This window comes from Rhinatrema bivittatum, chromosome 4, assembly GCF_901001135.1.
Source record: "Rhinatrema bivittatum chromosome 4, aRhiBiv1.1, whole genome shotgun sequence".
NCBI lineage: Eukaryota > Metazoa > Chordata > Amphibia > Gymnophiona > Rhinatrematidae > Rhinatrema > Rhinatrema bivittatum.
Genome location: NC_042618.1, coordinates 110,024,708 through 110,050,394, shown reverse-complemented (window position 1 = coordinate 110,050,394; position 25,687 = coordinate 110,024,708). Strand labels below are relative to the sequence as shown.

The window sequence follows — 25,687 nt, the reverse complement described above, 5'->3', positions numbered from 1 at the left end:
CCTGCCAGGAACTTGTGATTTGGGTTGGGCACCACTGGAAACAAGATATTGGGCTTGATGGACCCTCGGTCTGACCCAATATGGCAATTTTTATGTTCTGTGTAAGACTGCAGGCCAGATGATTCTCAGCACCTTGAAAAAGCTTGAACTCTTCTTCCATAAAGAACAAGCAAAAACTGCACTGTCCCACACTACAAAGATGGAGGACACTTATCCTAAATGACTCATGGCTGTTACTGCATATTAAATCAAGGGATGTGAAGATTCATGTAATCAAGACTTTCTGGTTTTCTTAATTATTTTTGGAATATTTTTAGCATTGTTCTTTCACAATGTATAGATCATTGAAACAAACTTACTTTAATGCATTTTTATTTGTAATTGTTTTTTAAGACAGTAGAATGTGAAAAATGTACATGTGTGTAAAGACTTTTGCAAGGCACTGTGTGTGTGTGTGTATATATATATATATATATATATATATATATATAATATATATATATTATATATATATGAATAGTACAGATATAGCCTGATTAACAGTTGCCACTGGAATTTTATGCCTTACAATCAATCATACTCTTCAAACATGCCATTTGATTTCTACCAACCTTACATTGCCTTCATAAGTGAAGTGATCCTGTGGAAATCAAAGGTGGCAAAATGCTAAACATTCTCAACACAGCAGATACTTGCCTGTTGCAACCTCTCAATTTACAATTTTCCTCTATTCAAGCAAATCCTCCATGCTGAAGGTTATGTCATTAACCTGCATTGTATAGTTAAAACTAGTTACAGAAATCTACACATGGATATTATTCAAAACAATACCATACATTTTGATCTGTGTTATGACAGAAAAGGACTATCATGTTCTGTTTCCCATGATACTATCTGTCCCAGTTCAAATCTTTACATCTGTTCTGCCTAATTTTCATCTAATTTTCATCTAATTCCGCTCACAGCTGTAATCATGTCTTGCTTGTCTCAATTCTCTCCCAACTTGAGCAACTCTGAGCTGCCTAAACAGTTTCCTTTTTCCTAGGTGGCAGCTGTACATTCTGTAGAGAACAAAGATTCTTACTGCTCTTTGGAAGACCGGATATGGGTAGCTGTGGCCTTTAAACGGGCAATGTTAATTTTCTCAGACAGTTCCTCCACTGTTTCAATGTCCACTTGTTCATCATCTTCACTGGAGGAACCAGAATCATTCTGAAAAGATAACATTTATAATAAATTAGAAAAGTGAAAAACAACTTTGGACAGAGTTTTTAGAGAGATCACAATTTACATGAAATCCAAATTCTAACTTTGTTCCTAAGAGATCTACTTCAAAGTGGAATTAGTTTAATCCATATTTAATCAGACTTCCACATATTCAACCATTATTTTTTTTTTATTTTGGGAATAGTCGGAAGTATTTACCACTTTTGATGTTATTTCTGGGGTACAATGTAAAAAATCCCATAAAGTCATTTTACTCTCAGGGGTCAATTTTCAGAAAAACGGCTAGTTGACAAGTTATCAGGCTAAAATTAGCAGAATAACTTTTTCCTGGAAATTTAGCAGGGACAAGTCTCCCACTGAATATACTCTCTGAAAGTTATCTATGTATATACACCCAGATAACTTTAAACCTAGCTGGCTATGTTTGAATGTAGCCAGTTAGGTTAAAAGTTATCCATGAACCCATGGCTGCTAGGAGCAGATCATACTGTACCTAGTAGGGTCCTGCATTGCCATCGGTGTCTCAGGCCTTTTGGGGGTGCTGGGTATGGCAGGAAGGTTTGTGTCTGTGTTGCTGTGTCGCTGTGAGGGGAGGGGGACATGAGGAGGGAACTTATATCCTGCATATGCTACTTGAATTCAGGAGGGGTGAGGGGTAAGGGCAAGGGCTGACCAGGCCAACAGACCAACACATTTTCTTTACATCTTTTAAGGGGCTGGATGGGAAGATCAAGCACAATGCCCCTGATAGAAAGTTTTTTGTTTTTTTTTGTTTTGCAGAGTTGGGGGATCAACAAGCCTGCAGGGCCACAAACATTTGTTTAAATCTTGTTTTGCAGCCACGATGCGTGTAAAGCCCCGGGACGTGTCTAAGTCCCGGGGCTTTACTAAAGAGGTGGTCTGGGGGAGAGGTCAGAAGCCTCCGACACAGCGGCCATTTGCCACTGTGCCGGGGATTGCGCACCGGCAGTTGGCTGGCGCGCGCAACTTACTTCAGCCATAGGGCTGAAGAAAGTTTTAAAACAGAAGTAAAAAAAAAGAAAAAGGTAGGGGGGAAGGGCGGGAGAAAGCGGCGCGGGCTCGGTGCGCACAAGGGGGCGGATTTTAAGAGCCCTGCTTGCCTAAATCCGGGCGGATTTAGGCGAGCAGGGCCCTGCGCGCCGGTGAGCCTATTTTACATAGGCTCACCGGTGCGCGCAGACCCCGGGACTCGCGTAAGTCCCGGGGTTCTCCGAGGCGGGCGTGTCGGGGGGCGGGCCCGGTCGTCGCGGCGTTTAGGGGGCGTGTCGGCAGCGTTTTGGGGGCGTGGTTACGGCCCGGGGCGGTCCAGGGGCATGGCCGCACCCTCCGTACCCGCCCCCAGATTGCGTCCCAGCGCGCTAACGGCCCGCTGGCGCGCGGGGATTTACGCCTCCCAGAGGGAGGCGTAAATCCCCCGACAAAGGTAAGGATGGGGTTTAGACAGGGCCGGGCGGGTGGGTTAGGTAGGGGAAGGGAGGGGAAGGTGAGGGGAGGGCAAAAGAAAGTTCCCTCCGAGGCCGCTCCGATTTCAGAGCGGCCTCGGAGGGAATGGAGGTAGGCTGTGCGGCTCGGCACGCGCCGGCTATACAGAATCCATAGCCTTGCGCGCGCCGATCCCGGATTTTAGCGGCTCCGCGCGTATCTACTAAAATCCAGCGTACTTTTGCTTGCGCCTGATGCGCCAGCAAAAGTAGGCCAAATCGCGCGGTTTGAAAATCTACCTCTGGGTGTACAACTGTTCACCCCCTTGCGTGTGCCGACCCCCGATTTTATAACATGGGCACGCCTGCTATAAAATCGGGCATACATGTGTGCGTGCCGGGTAGCACGCTCACATGTACGTCCGCGCGTACCTCTGAAAATCTACCCCATATTTTTTAGAATAACCAGTTAAGGCCAAAGTTATCAGAGTACATATACCCGGATAACCTTAGACCTGCTTTGAAGATGGATAGACTTACTTGATTACACTTTGCTGGATAGCCTGGATATTCAGTGCTATCAGGCTAAGTTTAAGTCTTGCTCACAGAATTCCTATTTATCTGGATAGGTTTTATCCCAAAAATGACTTGTCTGTTTAAAATGTTCCCCTGCTGTCTAGATGAATTTTAAACCCTCTGGTTTGCCTGGCCAAGTCCCAAATTCAGCTGGGAAAAAAACATTTTGAATATTGACCTCTAAACATTTCTGAGCAAGTATGAAACAAGCCAAAAGAATATTTAAATAAGATTGCCATCTCTGTAAAAAACAAAACATTTAGTAAGTTAGTTATTTCAAAGCTAAAAGCTTGGCCATGGCTGATTCATTGAATTCATCTCTGAAGCAACTTCTTTCATTGAATTTTAAAAGTTGAAAAAGTGCTAACTAAAATTTTCACCATAACAAAAGTTATAACGTTGACATCCGCCATAACTGCAGGGACCCCTCCCTGCCCTCCGCAACCAGAGAGCCACTCCCATACAAAAAGTGAAGCAGAGGCAGAGAAAGAACTGGATGAAAAAGGCCGCAGTTTTATTACTAGCATAGTCAGTATACATAATTCGGCACATGAGCCAAGGGTCACACCTGAAACCAACTGTGTCTGACCCTGGCTGTCCGCTGTGTTACTTAGCAAGACAGCCTTCAAAGCTCAGCCCCCAGCCGTGCTCTTCTAAGCAAGGAGGCCATCCGACTGGCAAAGATAACCCACTGGCTCATGCACCCACCACCAGCATGAGGTAGTACTACTTGCCTTATGCCCCCAACACAAAGCTGCGGCCTTCTCACTTGAAGATATCCTCTAGGACCTCCTGCATCGCATTGTTAAACAGATCACAGCCTATATCGGAGAGATGCATTCTGTCATCTCTATAAAGGCCCTCACAAGGCTCATCTGCCCACTCATGTGAAATGTGTCATTCCCCCCCCAGTTTTCGTGCCCATACACAGACCTGCCTGTTGATCTTATTATGCCCCGTCCTCCACTATTTACTGTCACTCCATTTTGCTCGGTGTATGATATTAGACCACACTAGGCAGGTACCCAGGAACCAGGCGGCAATCTCGCCCAAGTCGCTTTTCATACAACAAATCAAATGTCTGTAAGACAGAGACCCCAGATCGTTACCACCCAGGTCAATAATTATGACACTGAGCTTAGACAGTGAATCCCAATCCCAGGTGCCACACCCATATGTGAAATCTCCGGCCCTTTTTCCCGCCCAGTAGACAAAGGAGTTTCTGACAATCCAGATTGTTCTTTGCCCCTGGGGTAAACCTGCAAATAGAAAAAATTTGAGAAACCAGTTATTACATCAAGCATGATCTGCCCTAATGTATGTGTTCACTGCGTCTGATCTCCATCTACCGATTTTTTGGATAGTATCAATATATGACACTGCCTGAGCCGCACAGGTGGCCACCCTGATCCAGAAAGAGTGCGTGCTGGACATCCAGGTGGTGAGGGGAGTTCCAAGATGGCAGACTGTTAGGAGGTCGGCATGGCCATTCTCTCCTGCACTTTGATTCCTCCAGGCCAGTATAACTGATTTGGAAGAACTTACCTTCAGAAAGTTTCCTGTGTATGGGGAGGAAAAGGAAACCCAGGGTGTCTTTCCCCGCAATTACCTTGGATCAGACTTTGTCCGGACCTATGGACACCCATGTCACCCGCAGCAGCCCGATACTGAGGAACCAGCCACTGGAGAGAGGGTGAGGAGAATACGAGCTCCCCTCTCTCCCTGGCTCTATGTCACCATTGAGCCTGGTAAGAGGAACGCCTCCTTGTAATCCGGCAGTTGACAGAACCACCCAAACAGCTGTTGAGATGCCGAGGACCCAGGAGATTGTGTCGGTGAGCTCAGCGGGAACAGCGGGGCGAAAGAGGAAGCTGCAAGCCCGGTAGCCATCTTGAGAGGCTCGGACAGGAGGAATACTCGAGACGGAGAAGGGGGAAATCCAGAGAGAGTAAATCAGGAGATATTATGGACTGAATTACCAGCTCCAGAGCTGCCTCCAGTGCAAAGACAGGGTGAGATATCTTTATTATCTATATGGGAGGCAAATGCTGAGTTACGAAGCTCTATAACACAACAATTTTCACCTATTGTAAAGAAGTATAACGAAATGGGACAGAAAATTGTGACTATGGAAAATACCACAGTAGATATAAATCAGCAAGTTTCCAATCTTCGAGTGCAAACGAATTCTATACAGCAGTCCCAGCATTTGCTGGCTAAAGATAATGCCAATTTAGCATTAAAAGTGGAAGCTTTGGAAAATACCATCAGAAATAAGAACTTGAGGATTATTAACTTTCCTAAAGTTCCATTGGTCCCTCCGAGGGAGATGTTCAAAAGATATTTAATAGAAATATTAAAGATACCTGAGAATGCTATCCCTCCAAGATCTAAAGTATTTTACCTGCCACCTTATAGAAGGGAAACGGGAATGTAGAGAGAAGGAACAGAAATTTTACAGCCTGTGGAAACACCATTAATGGATTTAACAGCTATCATTGAGGCTTCGGACTCTGATATTGCAGTGCCTGCTACACTTATAGTCTCATTAGTTCTAGAGCCTGATAGAGATTGGCTTCTGAGACTGTTTCAGACATAGATTAGAAATGTTTACGCAATTCAAAATAAATATGTTTCCGGATGTGTCTCACCAGACGCAAAAAAGACGAAAACATTAGGAATTATTAGTAAGGGAATGGTTAATAAGACAGAAAATGTCATAATGCCTCTATATCACTTCATGGTGAGACCGCACCTTGAATACTGTGTACAATTCTGGTCGCCGCACCTCAAAAGATATAGTTGCGATGGAGAAGGTACAGAGAAGGGAAACCAAAATGATAAAGGGGATGGAACAGCTCCCCTATGAGGAAAAGCTGAAAAGGTTAGGGCTGTTCAGCTTGGAGAAGAGAGGGCTGAGGGGGGATATGATAGAGGTCTTTAAGATCATGAGAGGTCTTGAACGAGTAGATGTGACTCGGTTATTTACACTTTCGAATAATAGAAGGACTAGGGGGCATTCCATGAAGTTAGCAAGTAGCACATTTAAGACTAATCAGAGAAAATTTTTTTTCATGCAACGCACAATAAAGCTCTGGAATTTGTTGCCAAAGGATGTGGTTAGTGCAGTTAGTGTAGCTGGGTTCAAAAAAGGTTTGGATAAGTTCTTGGAGGAGAATTCCATTAACGGCTATTAATCAAGTTTACTTAGGGAATAGCCACTGCTATTAATTGCATCAGTAGCATGGGATCTTCTTAGTGTTTGGGTAATTGCCAGGTTCGGCCTCTGTTGGAAACAGGATGCTAGGCTTGATGGACCCTTGGTCTGACCAGCATGGCAATTTCTTATGTTCTTATAATACTTTTTGTTTATTTTTTTATTTTGGTTTGGAAATTTGTATAAGCAATACTGATTTCAATCAAGAGAGTTTTTGTAAATGCATTTAAAATTCAATTAAAAAAAAAAAAAAAAAAAAAGAGTGCGTGCCGAACTCCTAAGAATTGCACCCTGATGTGTTAACTGTCGAAAATTGGTATCTGGTGAGAGGTAGGCAATCCGCGTGTGTTAACAGATGCTTACCCCAATCGGCCCATACTGCCAAAAAGGTTATCAAGTTCTGCACGGGGCAGATAACCTGTGATGCTACTCGTTTCAGGCAGATTTTGGAGCCCTGCCCCACTTGATCAGTCTTTGATCTTTGCAAAACTATGCTGATGGATTATTCTGACACCCTGACATTCTGAAACATGTCAACCCATAATAACCCATGTCCTTTTTGGATGTGGCGACCAGCTCGCTGACCCTTAGGGCGCCGAAAAATGCTAGAGGCCGTTCGAAATTATTTGACTTCGAAAGCTGAGTTGCACACGAGTGGCAAAGCCTGCCACAACCATATCAATAACTCGTGTGTTATTGGGTATCTGTGGTTGCATACTGGCTCCGTCTTCCTTGCACACGCTGTCATAAGAAATTGACTTACTGGGTCAGACCAAGGGTCCATCAAGCCCAGCATCCTGTTTCCAACAGAGGTCAAACCAAACCACAAGAACCTGGCATGTACCCAACATCTTCTTCATTATAAAACTCTTACGGCGAGCGCACAGGCCACTCGATACAGTATTTAAATGAGGCCCGGCGGTAGAAACAGGCAACTCTAGTGCCTCTTTTTTGACAGGAGCGGCGGCTGTCAGCAGGTTTGTCAGCCGATGCTCAATTTTGCCGGCGTCGGTTCTTGAGCCCGCTGACAGTCATGGGCTCGGAAACCGGACGCTGGCAAAATTGAGCGTCCGGTTTTCGACCCGACAGCTGCCGTCCGACTTCAAATTTTTTTTTTCTTTATTTTTTTTTAAACTTTTTTTATTCTTCGGGACCTCCGACTTAATATCGCCATGATATTAAGTCGGAGGGTGCACAGAAAAGCAGTTTTTACTGCTTTTCTGTGCACTTTCCCGGTGCCGGAAGAAATTAGCGCCTACCTTTGGGTAGGCGCTGATTTCTGAAAGTAAAATGTGCGGCTTGGCTGTACATTTTACTTTCTGAATCACGCGCGAATACCTAATAGGGCCATCAACATGTATTTGCATGTTGAGGGCGCTATTAGGTTCGGCGGGTTGGACACACGTTTTCCGCCCCTTACTGAATAAGGGGTAAGGGAAAACACGCGTCCAATAGCAGGTTAACAGTGTGCTCCGTATCGGCCTGTTAGTTGGGTCTCCCCATCCCCGAGCCTTTGAAAAGGAAGCAAACCCCACTAAACGATTCAGTACGGAGCCCCTTGAGTTCCCTCTGCCCTTAGCCCATGATATGTATTCTACTATTAGCCCCCTCTGGCACAGGTCCATCAACCCAACCACAACTTCTTAGAAATTCGGAAATGACTTTCACAGACCCTACAATATGCGCCACTCATGGCTGGGGCTACAGACCACCGCAGGAGTCTTTAACGGTATCGTCTCAATCTTCCATAAATGGTCTGGCACCGGCACTCCTCCTTCGTCTGCTCCTGGAACTTGTTTTCGAAACAAATCCCATTTAGGTTGTGACAGACAGCAAGTCGATAATGCCATTCCGTATTCCAGGCACGTGACGTGCCCATATAATAGTGTTTGAATACAAGGAAAAATCACCTCCCTCAGGAGCTCTGCTACCCTGTGGCATCTAGCGCTTTGTTTATGACTTGCACCACAGCCATATTGGTAACCCGTGACACCATTTCCGTCGAATCCAGCTCAATGTTGAGAAATTTGATTGTTGTGGTAGGACCCTCCCGTCTTCTTGTGGGCAAGGAGCACTCCAAACTAGTCTTGCAATTCGTGAAACGAGTTTAATAAATGCGCACATGCTGGGGAGTCACAAGGACCTATGAACAGGAAGTCATCAAGATAATGTACGATGTTCTCCAACTTTGTTTTTTGTGTGGTGACCCAATGAAGAAAGGAGCTAAAGAGCTTGAAGTATGCACATGACACGGAGCGTCCCATCGGCATGCATTTATCAAAATAGAACATTCCTTCGAAACAAAACCCCAACTACTGGAAGCTACAAGGATGAATGAGAAGAAGCTGGAAAGCAGACTCGAAGTCAGTCTTCACCATGAGGGACCCTCGCCCACACCACTGGAGAACCACTATGGCACTGTCGAATGAAGCGTACTGCACTGTGCATACCTCGTCGGGCAGGTGTGATCCTTCACTGAGGCTCTGTATGAGTATGACAAATTCTGGATTAAATCTGTATTTGGTGGGCTCCTTCTTTGGTACGATCACCAAAGGAGAGAGCATCATATTATTGAAAGGTGGTGTCTCGAAAGACCCGCAATCCAACCTTTTGTAGCTCTGAATCCAGCTTCTGCTGAACAATGTCCGCATGCTTAGCTGCCGAGGAGTTAACCATGTGGGTGCCTTTGATGTTACCCTGGAAAGGTATGATGAACCCTTCACTAAAGACTTCCATCAACCTCCTAGCCTCTTTCTTTTTCGGGTAGCGATTGAGCCAGTCGTGCTTCGCCTCTAAGTTTATCAGGGATGATGTCTTCCAGAATGCGTTGTCGTCATTATGGCTTGCCATTAGTCCCTGAGTTTTTCTTCTTCTGGCATCTGGAGGCTGGATGAGGGGCAAGGTAGACCGAGCAGGCGTGTTTAAACTTGCAGTCCTTGAAATTGTAAGATGATTTGTTGAACCTCCAATATGTGCCATTGCTGTTCGAGCCTCCAGCTGTATGTTGACTGGATCCCTGCAATGATTTTGTAGCAATTCCCACGTCTGCTGCTTTATTCTTCATTTGTCTCAGCCACAGCCCAACATCCTGGGTGCCCCAGGACATAAAGCGGTTCCCCTCCATTTTGTTCCCTAAACTGCTCGTCATAATTCAGCCATGCCCAGCTGTCATACTCCCCGCATGCCTCCAGTATAGTGTCCACATAGCTCAACATTGGGCTGAACTGCGAGGGATCGTCCTATCCCATTACGCTTATCATCCGTAGGAAGGCCCTTGTCCATTTGATGATATTCCTAGGTATCCTTTTATTGGCGTCTGGTGCCTCATCACGTTTCTTGGTTCACTTATCACTTATTTTTTCCACCCTTCCATGATTGTGAAAATATCTATATATGTCCTCCTCTTAATTTTTTCTTTGCAGGGACCTGAGGATGCTTTCCCACAGCTGCAATAGGGTTGTAAGCAATGAAGGATCTCTGGATGCTTCGGCCCCACTTGCCTCCTGCTTCTTAGAGCTGTCATAAGAACATAAGAAATGTCATACTGGGTCAGACCAAGGGTCCATCAAGCCCAGTATCCTGTTTCCAACAGTGGCCAATCCAAGATAATGTACCTGTTAAGTACCCAAACATTATATAGATCACAAGCTACCACTGCTTATTAATTTCTGTAATAGCAACTCATGGATTTAACCTCTAGGAACTTATCCAAACCTTTTTTAAACTCAGTAACACTAACGGCTGAAACCATATCCACTGGCAATGAATTCCAGAGTTTAACTATGCGCTGAGTGAAAAATAATTTTCTTCGATTTGTTTTAAATGAGCTACTTGCTAACTTCATGGAGTGCCCCCTGGTCCTTCTAATATCTGAGAGAGTAAATAACTGATTTACATTAACTTGTTCAAGTCCTTTCATGATTTTGTAGGTCCCTATCATATTCCCCCCCCCCCCCCTCAATCGTCTCTTCTTCAAACTGAACAGCCCTAACTTCTTTAGCCTTTCCTCATAGGGCAGCCGTTCCATGCCCGAAATCATTTTGGTTTCCCTTCTCTGCATTTTTCCAGTGCAGCTATATTCTTTTTGAGATACGGTAAACAGAACTGTACACAGTATTCAAGGTGCGGTCTCACCGTGGAACGATACAGAGGCATTATGACATCCTCGGAGCATTTCGTATTTCGTACTTCTAAGAGACCAATAAGAAATATCCATCAAGCTAAACTTGCATCTGCACCAATGAAACATATTAAACACGTTACCACAAGAGACCGCGCTTTCTCCATAGCTGGAATTAACTTATGGAACAAGATGCCCACTGACCTGCGTCAGGAACACTGCCATAAAAAATTCAAGCAAGGACTTAAAACGTGGTTGTTTGAACAAGCCTTCACTCTATGATATACGATTAAACAGAAACGCCATGTAATATTCTTCCCCCTTCACACTATGATATACGATTAAACATAAATGCCATCTATTATTCTACCCATTAACTCCCTGTTCCTTGTCCCTTCCACCCTATTTGTTATCACCCAATTGCTATCCTCTCCCGCTCTCCCGCACCATCACTGTTTGTGAAAATTCAATTAGTGTTAAAATAACAGGATATTCCTTTTTTCAATTTAGTTACGGTGGTTACTATCAGCTCTATTATTGACTTTTATGCGCTAAGGTTTTGGTTGGTTCGTAAATTATTTCTAGAAAAATCCGAATTCATTATTGTATGTAAAACATTATATTAATTTTTGGTTTACTGTCTGTACTGCCTGTTATCTATAATACTTGTTAACTGTAAAGCCTGTTGCTAATTATTGTTTATTGTAAACCGCGGTGATGTATTTTTACGTACTGCGGTATATAAAAACCCCTAAATAAATAAATAAATCCTACATTTTATTTTCCATTCCCTTCCTAATAATTCCTAACATTCTCTGTTTGCTTTTTTTATCGCCACAGCACACTGGGCCGACAATTTCAATTTATTATTCACTATGACGCCTAGATTTCTTTCCTGAGAAGTAACGCCTAAGATAGACCCTAACATTGTGTAACTACAGCAAGGGTTATTTTTCTCTATATGCATCACTTTGCACTTGTCCATGTTAAACTTCATCTGCCATTTGGAAGCCTAATCTTCCAGTCTTACAAGGTCCTCCTGCAATTCATCACAATCCACTTGAGATTTAACTACTCAAATTTCTAACGTCCGCAAATTTGACCACCTCACTTGTCATACCCCTTTCCAGATCATTTATAAATATATTAAAAAGCACCAGTCCAAGGACAGATCCCTGAGGCTCTCCACTCTTTACCTTTTTCCTCTGCGAAAACTGACTATTTAACCCTACTCTCTGTTTCCTGTCTTTTAACCCACTTGCAATCCACAAAGGACATCGCCTCCTATCCCATGACTTTTTAGTTTTCTCTCATGCAGGACTTTGTCGAATGCCTTCTGAAAATCCAAATATATCACATCTACCACGTTCTTCACGTTTATTCACCCCTTCAAAAAAAATGTAGATTTGTGAGGCAAGACTTCCCTTGGGTAAATCCATGTTGGTTGTGTCCCATCAAACCATGTCTATCTAAATGTTTTGTGATTTTATTCTTTATAACAGTGTCTATGATTTTTCCCAACAATGAAGTCAGGATCACCAGTCTATAGTTTCCCGGATCACTCCTGGATCCCTATTTAAATATAGGGGTTACATTGGCCATCTTCCAATATTCAGGTACATTGGATGATTTTAATGATAGGTTACAAATTTTTACTAATAGTTCTGAAATTTCATTTTTTAGTTCTTTCAGAACCCTGGGGTGTATACCATTCGGTCCAGGTGATTTACTACTTACTCTTCGGTTTGTCAACAGGCCTACCACATCTTCCAAGTTTACCGTGACTTGGTTCAGTTGATCAGAATCATCACCCATGAAAACCTTCTCCGGAACGGATCTCTCTCCAACATCCTCTTCAGCAAACACTGAAGCAAAGAAATCATTTAATCTTTCCACGATGGCCTTATCTTCTCCAAGTGCACCTTTAACCCCTTGATCATCCAATAGTCCAACCACCTCCCTTGCAGGCTTTCTGCTTCAGATAAATTTTAAAAAGTTTTTATTGTGAGTTTTTCCCTCTATGTCCAACTTCTTTTCAAATTCTCTCTTAGCCTGTCTTATCAATGTCTTACATTTAACTTGCCAATGCTTATGCTTTATCCTATTTTCTTCTGAAGGATCTTTCTTCCAATTTTTGAATGAAGATCTTTTGGCTAAAATAGCCTCTTTCATCTCACCTTTTAACCATGCCGATAATCGTTTTGCCTTCCTTCCACCTTTCTTCATGCATGGAAATCATTTGGTCTGTGCTTCTAGGATGGTATTTTGAAACAATGTCCACGCTGTTCCACACTTTTTACCATTATAGCTGCACCTTTCAGTTTTTTTCTATTTTTCCTCATTTTATCAAAGTTTCCTTTTTGAAAGTTTAGTGCTAGAGCCATGGATTTACATATTGTCCCCCTTCCAGTCATTAATTCAAATTTGATCATATTGGGCCAGATCTTAAAAGATGCGCGCAGGTGTAGATTTGTTCGCGCAACCCGGCGCAAAAAAATCTACGCTGGATTTTATAATATGCGCGCTGCCGTGTGCATGTTATAAAATCCGGGCTCAGCTTGCGCAAGGGGGTGCACACATGCACCTTGCGCGTGCCGATCCCGAGGGGAGCCCTGATGGCTTTCCCCGTTCCCTCCGATTTCGGAGCGGCCTTGGAAGGAGCTTTTTTTCCGGCTTCCCCCTACCTTTCCCTATCTAACCCAGCCCCATCCTTGACTAAATCCCGTCCCCACCTTTGCTCTAAAAGTTACGCCTGCCTGCGCCAGCCAGCTGCCGGTGCGCCATGCCCCGGCACAGGCCGCTGTGCCAGAGCACTCAATCCCGCCCCCGGACCGCCGCCACACCCCCGGCCCCAGCCACGCCCCCACCCCCAGACCGCCCATTTTGGAAAGCCCTGGAACATAGGCTCGGCGCGCGCAGGGGCAGCTTTTCAGGGGTAATATGCGCGTATGTTACGCTCGTAACCCTTTGAAAATCTGCCCCATTATGTTCAATATTGCCAAACTGCCCCACCACCGTTACCTCCCACCAAATCCTGTGCTCCACTGAGAATTAGATCTAAAATTCCTCCCTCTCTTGTCAGTTCCTGAACCACTTACTTCATAAAACTGTCTTTTATTCCATCCAGGAACTTTGTCTAGCATGCCCTGATGTTTCACTTACCCAGTCAATATTGGGGTAATTGAAAACTCCTATTATTACTGCACTACCAGTTTGGTTAGCTTCCCTAATTTCTCTTAGCATTTCACTGTCCGTCTCAGCATTTTGGCCAGGTGGACGGTAGTATGCTCCTATTACTATTCTCTTTTAATGGAACAAAGTCAGCATGGCTTTATCCAAGGCAAGTCTTGCCTCACAAATCTGCTTCACTTTTTTGAAGGAGTTAATAAACATATGGATAAAGGTGAACCTGTAGATGTAGTGTACTTGGATTTTCAGAAGGCATTTGACAAAGTTCCTCATGAGAAGCTTCTAGGAAAAATAAAGTGTCATGGGATAGGTGGCAATGTCCTTTTGTGGATTACAAACTGGCTAAAAGACAGGAAACTGAGAGTAGGATTAATGGAGAAATTACTTTCCTGATAATTTTGTTTTCCTTAGTGTAGACAGATAGACTCAGAACCAATGGGTATAGTATACTCGTGCTAGCAGTTGGAGACGGATCAGATTTCAATCTGACGTCAGTCCCTAGTACATATACCCCTGCAGGAAGTGCAGATCCTCAGTATTCTTCCTTGCAAAGCATTGTGGATAAATGTTTGACTGACTGATTGGTTAATTTGATTAACTTGTATAACTTCGTAACTATATAAACGTTATAACTTGATTAACTGGATTAATTTGAACTGGACGATTGAGTATAGCTGGAGACTGCTAGGGAGCTCAACCGGAAAGTGTCGACACCCAGCCGGGTGGAGACCTAGGTAAACGAAAAGGAGGCTTACCCTTGAATCATTTGCAATTCCATGTGTGACGGCAGCCAAGGGCGGGCTGCTGAGTCCATCTGTCTACACTAAGGAAAACGAAATTATCAGGTAAGTAATTTCTCCATTTCCTAGCATGTAGCAGATGGACTCAGAAAAAAGCTACTTCCGAACCGGGTGGGAGGCTGCCTGTGACCCACTCAGTATTGCCCTTGCAAATGCCGTGTCCTCCCGGGCCTGAACATCCAGACGGTAGAATCTGGAGAAGGTATGGATGGAGGACCATGTCGCCGCCCTGCAAATTTCGGCGGGTGACATCATTCTTGTTTCTGCCCAGGATGCTGCCTGGGCTCTGGTCGAATGGGTCTTGATCTGTAGAGGCGGAGGTTTCCCTGCTTCTACGTAGGCCGCCTTGATGACTTCCTTGATCCATCGGGCTATGGTTGCCCGCGAGGCTGCGTCCCCTAGTCTTTTCCCGCTGTGAAGGATGAAAAGATGGTCAGTCTTCCGTACGGGTTCTGACATTTCCAGGTATCTGGAGAGGATTCTGCCAACGTTGAGGTGATGCAGACTATGGGCCTCTTCCGAATTCTTCAGGGCTCCCGCCGACGGGAGCGAGATGGTCTGGTTCAGATGGAAGTGGGAGACCACTTTGGGAAGGAATGACGGTACCGTGGGCAGTTGGATGGATCCCGGAGTGAACCTAAGAAAGGGTTCACGGCAAGACAGCGCTTGTAGTTCAGAGATACGTCGCGCTGAACAAACTGCCAGTAGGAAGACAATCTTCAGGGTCAGCTGATGGAGTGATAGCCCTTGAAGAGGTCTGAAGGTGGTTCCAGATAGGAAGTTCAAGACGAGGTTGAGATTCCACAGAGGTACCGGCCACTACAGAGGTGGACGAATGTGTTTGACTCCTTTCAGGAAACGTGACACATCCGGGTGAAAGGCTAGGCTATTGCTCTCGCCCCTGGTGCCGAAGCATGCCAGTGCTGCCACCTGTACCTTGATGGAGTTGAGGGACAGTCCTTTCTGGAGTCCGCTCTGTAGGAACTCCAGCATCACGGGAACTTTAAGTGAACGTGTCTTGATGTCGTGATCTTCGCACCAGGCTTCAAATATTCTCCAGATCCTTATGTATGTTAACGATGTGGAGAACTTGCGTGCTCGGAGGAGGGTGTCTATTACCGCCCCCGAGTATCCGCTCTTCTTCAGGCGAGCCCTCTCAATGGCCAGACCGTAAGAGAGAATTGAGCTGGGTCCTCGTGGAAGATCGGACCCTGTTGTAGCAGGTCCCTGTGAGGGGGCAGGGGTAGAGGGTTCCCTGCCAGCAGTCTTCTCATGTCTGCGTACCACGGTCTTCTTGGCCAATCCGGGGCCACCAGAAGAACTAGTCCCTTGTGTAGCTGTATCTTGTGTATTTTTTTATTTAAAAACTTTTCTATACCGTCGTTTAGTGATATACCATCACAACGGTTTACAAATAGGCACATGAATAAATTTGAAATAGATTTTACTTTAAACAGAGGGTGCCGAAGTTGTTCAGATACATGATTCAAAATATTATAAGCTATATGTAGTGTGTATTGAAATTCCCTTTATGGGCTAACCATATATGCGATATACTGTAATTCTTTAACTTAAAACTTAAGTGTGACAAAAATAAAGGTAAAGAACGCACATATGTTATCTGGTGACTTTTGCCTGTGTGTATAAGTCCTTTTCTAGTTTCTTAGTACTACCTATTCCCCATTCTCATTTTGAAAAGCTTTTTTGAAAAGCCATGTTTTTAGGCTTTTTTTGAAGAGTTTATGGTCTCTCATTAATCTTATCTCTGGTGGCATTGAGTTCCATAATATAGGGCCGGCTAATAAGGCTCTTTCCCTTACTTGTGTCAGTTTAGCTGTCTTTACAGAGGGTATGGTTAGTAAGGCTTTATTTGCTGATCTGAGATTCCTTTGGGGAATATGTAGTCTTAAAGCAGTGTTTAACCGATCTGTATTTTCTTCATTGATTAGCTTATGGACTGTGCAAAGTGTTTTAAATTGTGCTCTTTGTTTGATTGGCAGCCAGTGTAATTCCGCAAGAGTTTGAGTGATGTGGACCCTTTTGCTTTTTCCAGTTAGAATTCTGGCTGCAGAGTTCTGTAAGATTTGGAGTGGTCTTAGTGTTGACTGTGGTAATCCAAGGAAGAGTGTGTTACAATAGTCTGTGCTAGCGAAAATAAGTGCTTGAAGAACAGTTCGAAAGTGTGCTAGGGTTAGTAGTAGTTTTAGCCTTCTAAGGACCATTAGATTCGCGTACCCCTCTCTGACTTTCAATGATATGTGTTGTTTGAGGTTGATTTCACTGTCAATTATTACTCCTAGGTTTCGAGTTTTTTCGGTTAGTTCCACTATCTGATCGTTTCTAATTTTGTGAATGATTGCGCCCAAGAGGGGCCACGGCGGGAAGGCGTATAGTAGGGTCCCCCGTGGCCAGGCCTGCACCAGGGCATCGATCCCTTGGGATTCTAGATCCCGCTTGCGGCTGAAATATCTGGGTACTTGGGCGTTGGTTCTGTTCGCCAGAAGGTCCATTTCCGGTGTTCCCCACCGGTTTACTATCATCCGGAAGGCTGCGGGAGACAGCTTCCATTTTCCTGGGTCTAGACTTTCTCTGCTGAGGAAGTCCGCCGTGATGTTGTCCTTCCCGGCGATGTGGGCGGCGGAGATCTCCTGTAGATTTGCTTCCGCCCATGCCATCAGTGGGTTTATCGCCAGTGACACCTGTTGGCTTCTGGTTCCCCCTTGCCTGTTGATGTAGGCAACCATTGTGGCGTTGTCGGACATCACCCTGACCGCTTTGCCTCGGAGTCTTTGGGCGAACCGCAGGCAGGCGTGTCTGACTGCCCGCGCTTCTAGGCGATTGATGTTCCATCCTGCCTCTTCTGTGTTCCACTGCCCTTGGGCGGTTAATTCCTCGCAGTGTGCTCCCCATCCCCGTAGGCTGGCATCTGTAGTTATCAGAGTCCAGGTTGGGGATGATAGTCTTGAGCCTCTGTTCATGTGGCTGGGCTGCAGCCACCAGTGTAGTTTGGTCCGAACTGTGCCCGGGAGGGCTAAGCGTACAGTGTAGTTGTGCGACCGTGGGTTCCAACGGGACAGCAGTGAGTGTTGTAGAGGCCTCATGTGGGCCCTCGCCCAGGGGACCACTTCCAGTGTGGATGCCATCAGCCCTAGGGCCTGCAGGTAATCCCATGCCGTGGGGTGAGGGTCGCTCATCAAGGATTGCAACCTGTTCCACAGTTTTGATCTCCTTGTGGGAGTCAGGCTGACTTTGTCTTCCTTGGTGTTGAAGTGGACCCCCAGGTACTCCAACGATTGTGAGGGCTGCAGGGAACTCTTGTTCATGTTGACCACCCATCCGAGGCTCTCCAGTAGAGACTTGACTCTGTTGGTTGATTGGATGCTTTCCTCTGGTGACTTTGCTCTGATCAGCCAGTCGTCCAAGTAAGGATGTACGAGGACTCCTTCCTTCCGCAGTATTGCCGCCACTACCACTATCACCTTGGTGAACGTCCGTGGTGCTGTGGCTAGCCCGAAGGTAGGGCCCGGAACTGGTAGTGATGGCCCAGGATCTTGAAACGTAGGTAACGCTGGTGTTCCTGATGAATTGGGATGTGCAGGTACGCTTCTGACAGGTCCAGGGAGGTGAGGAACTCTCCCGGCTGTATTGCCTTTATTACGGATCTCAGGGTTTCCATGCGGAAGCGGGGGACCTTCAGGTATCTGTTTACGGATTTGAGGTCCAGGATTGGTCGGAACGTTCCCTCTTTCTTGGGAACGAGAAAATATATGGAATAATGACCAGATTTTATCTCCTGAGGAGGTACCGGAGTTATGGCCTCGAGGTTCAGTAGCCTGGCCAGTGTAACTTCCACTGCCGCCTTTTTGGTGGGGTCGTGGCAGGGGGACTCCACAAACTTGTCCGGGGGGGTGCGTATGAAGTCCAGGTAGTACCCTTCCCGGATGATGGCTAGGACCCACTTGTCCGAAGTTATCTCGACCCATCTTTGGTAGAATAGGGCCAGTCTGCCCCCTATGGCTTCCCTTGGATGGGTCGGCTGATTCTCATTGCAGAACACGGCCAGGCCCTGAGCCCGAGCTGTTTCCCCTCTTGTTGTGCTTGTTCCGAAAGGACTGGTTCCTGCCCGGAGGGCGGGGTGCCTGGTAGCTGCTCCTGTATGGGTTGAAGCGCTGCGAGCTTCTGCCCCTGGAGGCCCTGGAAGGCTGTCGCTGGGCTCTCCTTGACTTGTCTTCCGGAAGGCGCGGTACTGGGGATTCGCCCCATTTGCCCGCCATCTTTTCTAAATCGCTGCCGAACAGAAGTGTTCCTTTGAAGGGCATCCTTGTGAGGCGTGTTTTGGAAGATGGGTTGGCCGACCAGCTTCTGAGCCAGAGCTGTCTCCTGGCCGCCACCGCTGATGATACTCCTCTGGCCGCTGTGCGTACGAGGTCTGAGGCTGCGTCCTTTAGAAAGGATAGCGCTGGGTCCAGGATATCTCCCGGGGTGCCGTTCCTGGCCTGGGATAAGCATGCACGTGTCACCACAGTGCAGCAGGCCGCAATCTGAAGAGACATAGCGGCCACGTCAAATGACTGTTTAAGCATGGCTTCTAGCCGCCGGTCATTCATGTCCTTGAGTGCTGCTCCTCCCTCTACCGGAATGGTGGTGCGCTTGGAGACTGCGCAGACCATGGCATCCACTCTAGGGCAAGCGAGCATGTCTTTGGTTGCTGGATCCAGGGGGTACAAGCTGGCCAAGGCCCGCCCCCCTTTAAAGGCAGACTCTGGGGTGTTCCATTCCAGGTCAATTCGCTGTTGAGCGGCTCGCAAGAGCGGGAAATGACGGGAGGTCTGTCGAAGGCCTTCCAGAAATGGGTTCTCCTCGGGATCCCACTGGGTTTCTGAATCTGGAATCGCCAGTTCCGCCAGGCATTGGGAGACCAGATCCGGGAGCTCCTCCCTTGTGAAGAACAGTCTCATGGTTCAATGGGGTTCTGTCCCCGGGGGGAGTTCTCCTTCATCTAGAGGTTCGACTTCTTCTTCTGAGATGTCCGTATCCCCGAAGGTGGGACTACTTGGCGGTAAAAGCCTATGCCTAGGTCTTGAGGGGCCTGGAGCATAGGGGTCCTCCTGCGACGTATGTGGTTGGTCCGCCCAGGAATCCGTTTGCATTCGGACAAAGGCGTGAATCCCCTTGAAGAGTTCCACCCAAGAAATAGACGAGGGGTCCACATTGAGTGGCGCTGCTTCCCTGGGAGCCTCCGGCTGAGAGGGAGTCCCGCTGGGGGTTGCTAGCTCCAGGGAGCCCCCTGAAGAGCTAGTCCCCGGCCCTGGGCGAGACTGAGCCTGTGGTGGATCTCCCAGGGCCTCCTCGCATTGGGTGCATAAGGCATCGGCTTCCTGGCTCTGGGCGGCCCTGAGGTGCCATGCTGAGCAGAGGCCTAGGGATTTTACTTCCGTTATTGGAGGTGTCGAGGTTGCCTGCGCGTACATGTTTCACTCCGGAGCGCCTGGCCGTGTGCGCGCGTATCTGTGCGCTTAGCCGGGGTTTGTGCGCGTATCTGAGCGCTTATCCCGGGATGTGCGCGCGGGTAGTTGAGTGAGCGTAGTCCGTGCGACCGGGACTTGCGCGCGCCGCTTATGCGTCCAAGGGTTCTTGTGCGTATAACTTACGCGCAGAAGAAGGTTTGTGCGCACAGGTAAATTTTGTGCGCTCGGCCGGGCAGCGATGTGAATGGCGAGATTAAGGCCAAGATGGCGACGGCGACCATGCGGGCAAGATGGCGACTACCTCGGAGGGTCTCCACGTGGGAAGGCCCTTGGAAATGCCGGGGTCTGGCCCTGCTAGGGCGAATCAACCCGGTGGCGCTGGCTTCGGCCGATGGCCTGCTCTCGTCCTCAATCCTCGGAGACCGGCACAAGTAAAGATTTCTACCTTACCTTATCTTCAGCGCTTCCCGGTCTCGACCGGGGCGGTCTCTGGCTGCGGGGGGAGAGGGCAACTACCTTCACCGCCGCTTTTGAGGGTGCACCCGCTGCCTCTCAGTCGCGCCTGAACTCCTCTCGCTCGGGGGCTGTAAGTCCTCGCCGCGATTCGGCCGCCGGACCGAGGCTGCCTCTATGCCACGCCCGATCCTTCGGGGGCTAGGTCCTGCCACGATTCGGCCGCCGGACCGAGGCTCACCTCCGAGGGATCACGGAAATCACCTCGGGAATCTCGACTGGGGGAGAGACCCGAGGGTATCACCGCAGGAGAGCGGGGCTCGTCTTCAGTAGAATTTTCTTTAAATTTGGTTCCAACGCTCTGAGAGCGTGCAGATAGCTCGTAACTGCTATGGAGACGGAAAATACTGGGGATCTGCACTTCCTGCAGGGGTTTATGTACTAGGGGCTGACGTCAGATTGAAATCTGACCCGTCTACAACTGCTAGCACGAGTACACTATACCCATTAGTTCTGAGTCCATCTGCTACATGCTAGGAAAATGGACAATTTTCTCAGTGGAAAGGTGTGGGCAGTGGAGTGCCTCAGGGATCTGTATTGGGACCCTTACTTTTCAATATATTTATAAATGATCTGGAAAGAAATATGACAAGTGAGGTAATCAAATTTGCAGATGATACAAAATTGTTCAGAGTAGTTAAATCACAAGCAGATTATAATAAATTGCAGGAAGACCTTGTGAGGCTGAAAAACTGGGCATCAAAATGGCAGATGAAGTTTAACATGGACAAGTGCAAGGTGATGCATATAGGGAAAAATAACCCATGCTATAGTTACACAATGTTAGGTTCCATATTAGGTGCTACTACCCAAGAAAGAGATCTAGGCGTCATAGTGGATAACACATTGAAATAGTCAGTTCAGTGTGCTGCGGCAGTCAAAAAAGCAAACAGAATGTTGGCAATTATTAGAAAGGGAATGGTGAATAAAACGGAAAATGTCATAATGCCTCTGTATCACTCCATGGTGAGACCGCACCTTGAATACTGTGTACAATTCTGGTCGCCGCATCTCAAAAAAGATATAATTGCGATGGAGAAGGTACAGAGAAGGGCGACCAAAATGATAAAGGGAATGGAACAGCTCTCCTATGAGGAAAGACTAAAGAGGTTGGGACTTTTCAGCTTGGTGAAGAGACGGCTGAGAGGGGATATGATAGAGGTGTTTAAAATCATGAGAGGTCTAGAATGGGTAGATGTGAATAGGTTTTTTACTTTTTCGGATAATAGAAAGACTAGGGGGCACTCCATGAAGTTAGCATGTGGCACATTTAAAACTAATCTGAGAAAGTTCTTTTTCACTCAACGCACAATTAAACTCTGGAATTTGTTGCCAGAGGGTGTGGTTAGTGAAGTTAGTATAGCTGTGTTTAAAAAAGGATTGGATAAGTTCTTGGAGGAGAAGTCCATTACCTGCTATTAATTAAGTTAACTTAGATAATAACCATCGCTATTACTAGCAACGGTAACATGGAATAGACTTAGTTTTTGGGTACTTGCCAGGTTCTTATGGCCTGTATTGGCCACTGTTTGTAACAGGATCCTGGGCTTGATGGACCCTTGGTCTGTCCCAGTATGGCATGTTCTTATATTCTCTTCCCCAACACTCAATGGATTTCTATCCATAAAGATTTGATAGTACATTTGGTCTCATGCAGGATCTTTATCCTGTTGGACTCTATGGCATTCCAGACAAAGTGTACTTCGCCACCAAGATGCTCCTGTCTGTCACTGCGATATAATTTGTACCCCAGTATAGCACTATCCCATTGGTTATCCTCTTTCCACATGTCTCTGATATGCCAATTAAGTCTATGTCATCATTCACTGCTATACACACTAATTTTTCCATCTTACTTCTTAGACTTCTAGCATTAGCATACAAACATTTCAAAGTGTGTTTTTTGTTTGTATTAACATTCTGCTTTTCAGTCGTCAGGGATAAATGGGAATCTTTTAACTTAGGTGAGCTTTTAATTACAGTCACTTGGACTACTTTTGTTATTAGTGGAACTTCTCTGTTGGGATCCCCTAACTCTAATGCTTCATTAGTATCCTTTGAAGATACCTCCCTCCTAACCATGCGCTGCTGAGAGACTGTTGGCTTTCCCCTTTGTTCTAGTTTATAAGCTGCTCTATCTCCTTTTTAAAGGTTAGTGCCAGCAGCCTGGTTCCACCCTGGTTAAGGTGGAACCCATCCCTTCGGAAAAGACTCCCCCTTCCCCCAAAAGGTTCCCCAGTTCCTTCCAAAACTGAATCCCTCTTTGCTTGCACCATCGACTCATGCAAGCATTGAGACTCCCGAAAATCTGCCTGCCTCTGGGGACCTTGAGTAGAACAGGGAGCATTTCAGAGAATGCTACCCTGGAGGTTCTGGATTTCAGCTTTCTACCTAAGAGCCTAAATTTGGCTTCCAGAACCTCCCTCCCACATTTTCCTATGTTGGTGGTGCCCACATGTACCATGACAGCTGGCTCCTCCCCAGCACTGTCTAAAATCCTATCTAGGTGACGCATGAGGGCCGCCACCTTCCCACCAGTTAGGCATGTTACCAGGCGAACCTCATGCCCACCAGCCACCCAGCTGTCTACATTCCTAACAATCGAATCACTAACTATGATGGCCGAGCTGACCCTTTCCCTCCTTGGCAGAAGCCCGGAGAGACACATCCTCAATGCGAGAAAACAATGCACCACCTGGAGAGCAGATCCTTGCTACAGGATCATTTCCTGCTGCACCAGGATGATGCTCTCCGATAATAAGACCTTCCTCTTCCAAGACAGCACCAGGGATGCCAGACTGGAGATGGGACTTGGCTAGTTTATTTATTCAACTTTATATACCGACTTTCAAATACATGTCAAGGCGGTTTACATTCATAGAGTTTGCAGTAGCAAATTAAAAAATATATGTCCCTGAAGGTCTCATCTATATACCTCTCTGCCTCAACTCCTCCAGGTCTGCAACTCTAGCCTCCAGAGATCGGACTCATTTTCTGAGAGACAGGAGCTCTTTGCATCGCATGCACATGTACAACTTCTCACCAGCGGGTAAAAAATCATGTGACACTTGATACGAAAAACTGGGAGTCGTCCCTCTTGCTGCTGGACTGCTGCCTTCATCTTATATTTGTTCAGTTTTTAGTTAAGGTTTAGGTTGCTAAGGGTGTAGGATTACGTACAATTAGGGTCCTTTAAATGTATTAGTATATTTACTATGTATCTGGTAGTAACCTACAAGGGAATGATCAAACTTTGGATAAGGTATAAGGAATTTCTGAGTTTAAGTTAAAAGATTAATTTTTATGATTATTATTTTTTTTTTTTTTTTTTTTTTTAAGTGTGAAGGTGACACCTGCCTATAAATTAAAGGATGAGCTAGGTGGGAAAGGGGTGGAAGGGATGGGAAATACAAACACACAAAGTTCTGTTTGTTGCCTGACTTTCTGAGTACCTATTAAAAACAAAACACACTAAATAATATACCCCAATAGTTTAGTTCGTCCCAACAAGTTTTTAAAAATTTCTCCAAGCAGTACTTACTGATTCTTTCCAGCCACCAGCAAGGTAATCCTCTCTCCTCTCAGTGCTCCCACTGGAATGTGGGTGACTAAGCTCTTCCCTTGCAATATATCTTGTGCTTCTAAGATAAATTAGTACAAGACAATACCTTTGGAGATTTAAATTACAGTCAGTTGTCCTGAGTGACTCACTGCTATCCTGATTTACAAATGTTGGTACCTAATCAAATCAAATGAGAGGCAGCAGTCTCCAGTACCCTTTTCTGTTTGCGAGCCTTTTGAAGGCACAAGGAGAAAGAAGGAGAGCAGGAAGGGGCAGGCCCCTTTAAATGGCTGGTGACATCATCAATCGGCAGCCCTTGCTGTGCATGGGCGCCAATCTCGCAATAGTAGCCTGCAGGCAGGGGGGGGGGGGTTGCCCGGCCTACAAGAACCCATCGCATAAGCCCCTGCCCGATCTCCCGATCATTGTGTGAGGGGAATGAGGTGGTGATCTTGACCTGCTGCCTTGAAGTTGTTGGGCAACCGGGCATTTCAGCACGTGCCCTCATAATAATTACAGTGGAGGTGTTAGCATGACCCTTCACTTCAGACGAGCCATATTCATTGTCAAAAACATTTGTTTTTATACATTTCTGCAAAAAGCTATTAACAGTTATAAACTGCTCATCTTTTTATCTCTCAATGGCGAAACCAATAAATTTTTTTAAATTAAGAAAGATGCTCTCTGAGAGAGAGAGGATCAAGATAGCTGCGAGACCAGACGCGCTGTAACACTCTCCCTATCATTACCTGAAAGATGCCTTCTAAACCAAAGGGGAAAATTTGTTTTTTCCCTCCGGACACTTCTCTCCCCAGCGGGCAGCGTCTTATAACAACACTCATGTCTGGATCAGCAGTGAAAGAGGGGGAGTTTGTCCTCGCTGCGATGACCGGTGAGGGAGCACCGGAATTGCCTGGGGTAGTCATGCTGAGCCCCCCGGATCTCCGGCTACCGCTGGTACCATCTCCCATCGACTTTCCACTCCGGACTGCAGCGCTGGTTGATGATGTCAATGTGCCAGCAGTGGGGGGTCCGAGTGGAGCTCTGCCGTTGGCGTCTCTGTTTCCTCCAGGACTTTCGGAAGGTTTGCTGCCTTCAGGTTTTGCAGCTTCTTTAGTTTCTTATTCACTTGTTGGGTCTCAAGAGGAGCGGGAGAAGACCACTGCAGAGACGGTGATGGGTACTCCAGGAGTAGTTTCTCCTGGACCGGTGGATGAGTTTTTCCATCCCCCACCCAAACCAGCTATTGTCACTCTAGATGCCCTTTGGGATCTAATAGTAGGATTTGGAACCTCTATGAAAGAATGCCAGACAAAGACTGAGACTCTGCCAACAAAGGTCGACTCCATAAATTTTAAGTTGCAATTTCAGAGGGGGTCACATCTCAAATCCAGAACTACAATTATAAGTTCATTAAAGATCTTGGGATTTGTTCTCGAAGGCTGGAATTTCTGGAGAATTACACTAGGCACTTTTTGATTTTTCCCAAAGTGTTAGGTGAGAATGTATACCACACTCTGAAAAGGTTTTCTCTTGAGATTTTGAATTTCCAGGTGGAGAATATTCCCTCAAT

General features: G+C 46.2%; 1 protein-coding gene across 7 annotated transcripts in view; it reads right to left on the bottom strand.

The window, feature by feature from the left end:
* Positions 1-25,687, bottom strand: part of MGA (MAX dimerization protein MGA) — a 660,453-nt gene that overhangs the window by 241,095 nt on the left and 393,671 nt on the right. For all 7 annotated transcript variants that reach the window (XM_029598656.1, XM_029598662.1, XM_029598663.1 and 4 more), the window contains one exon: positions 1,085-1,212. In XM_029598656.1, coding sequence (XP_029454516.1) covers positions 1,085-1,212 — 128 coding nt within the window. The remainder of the gene's footprint in view (positions 1-1,084; positions 1,213-25,687) is intronic.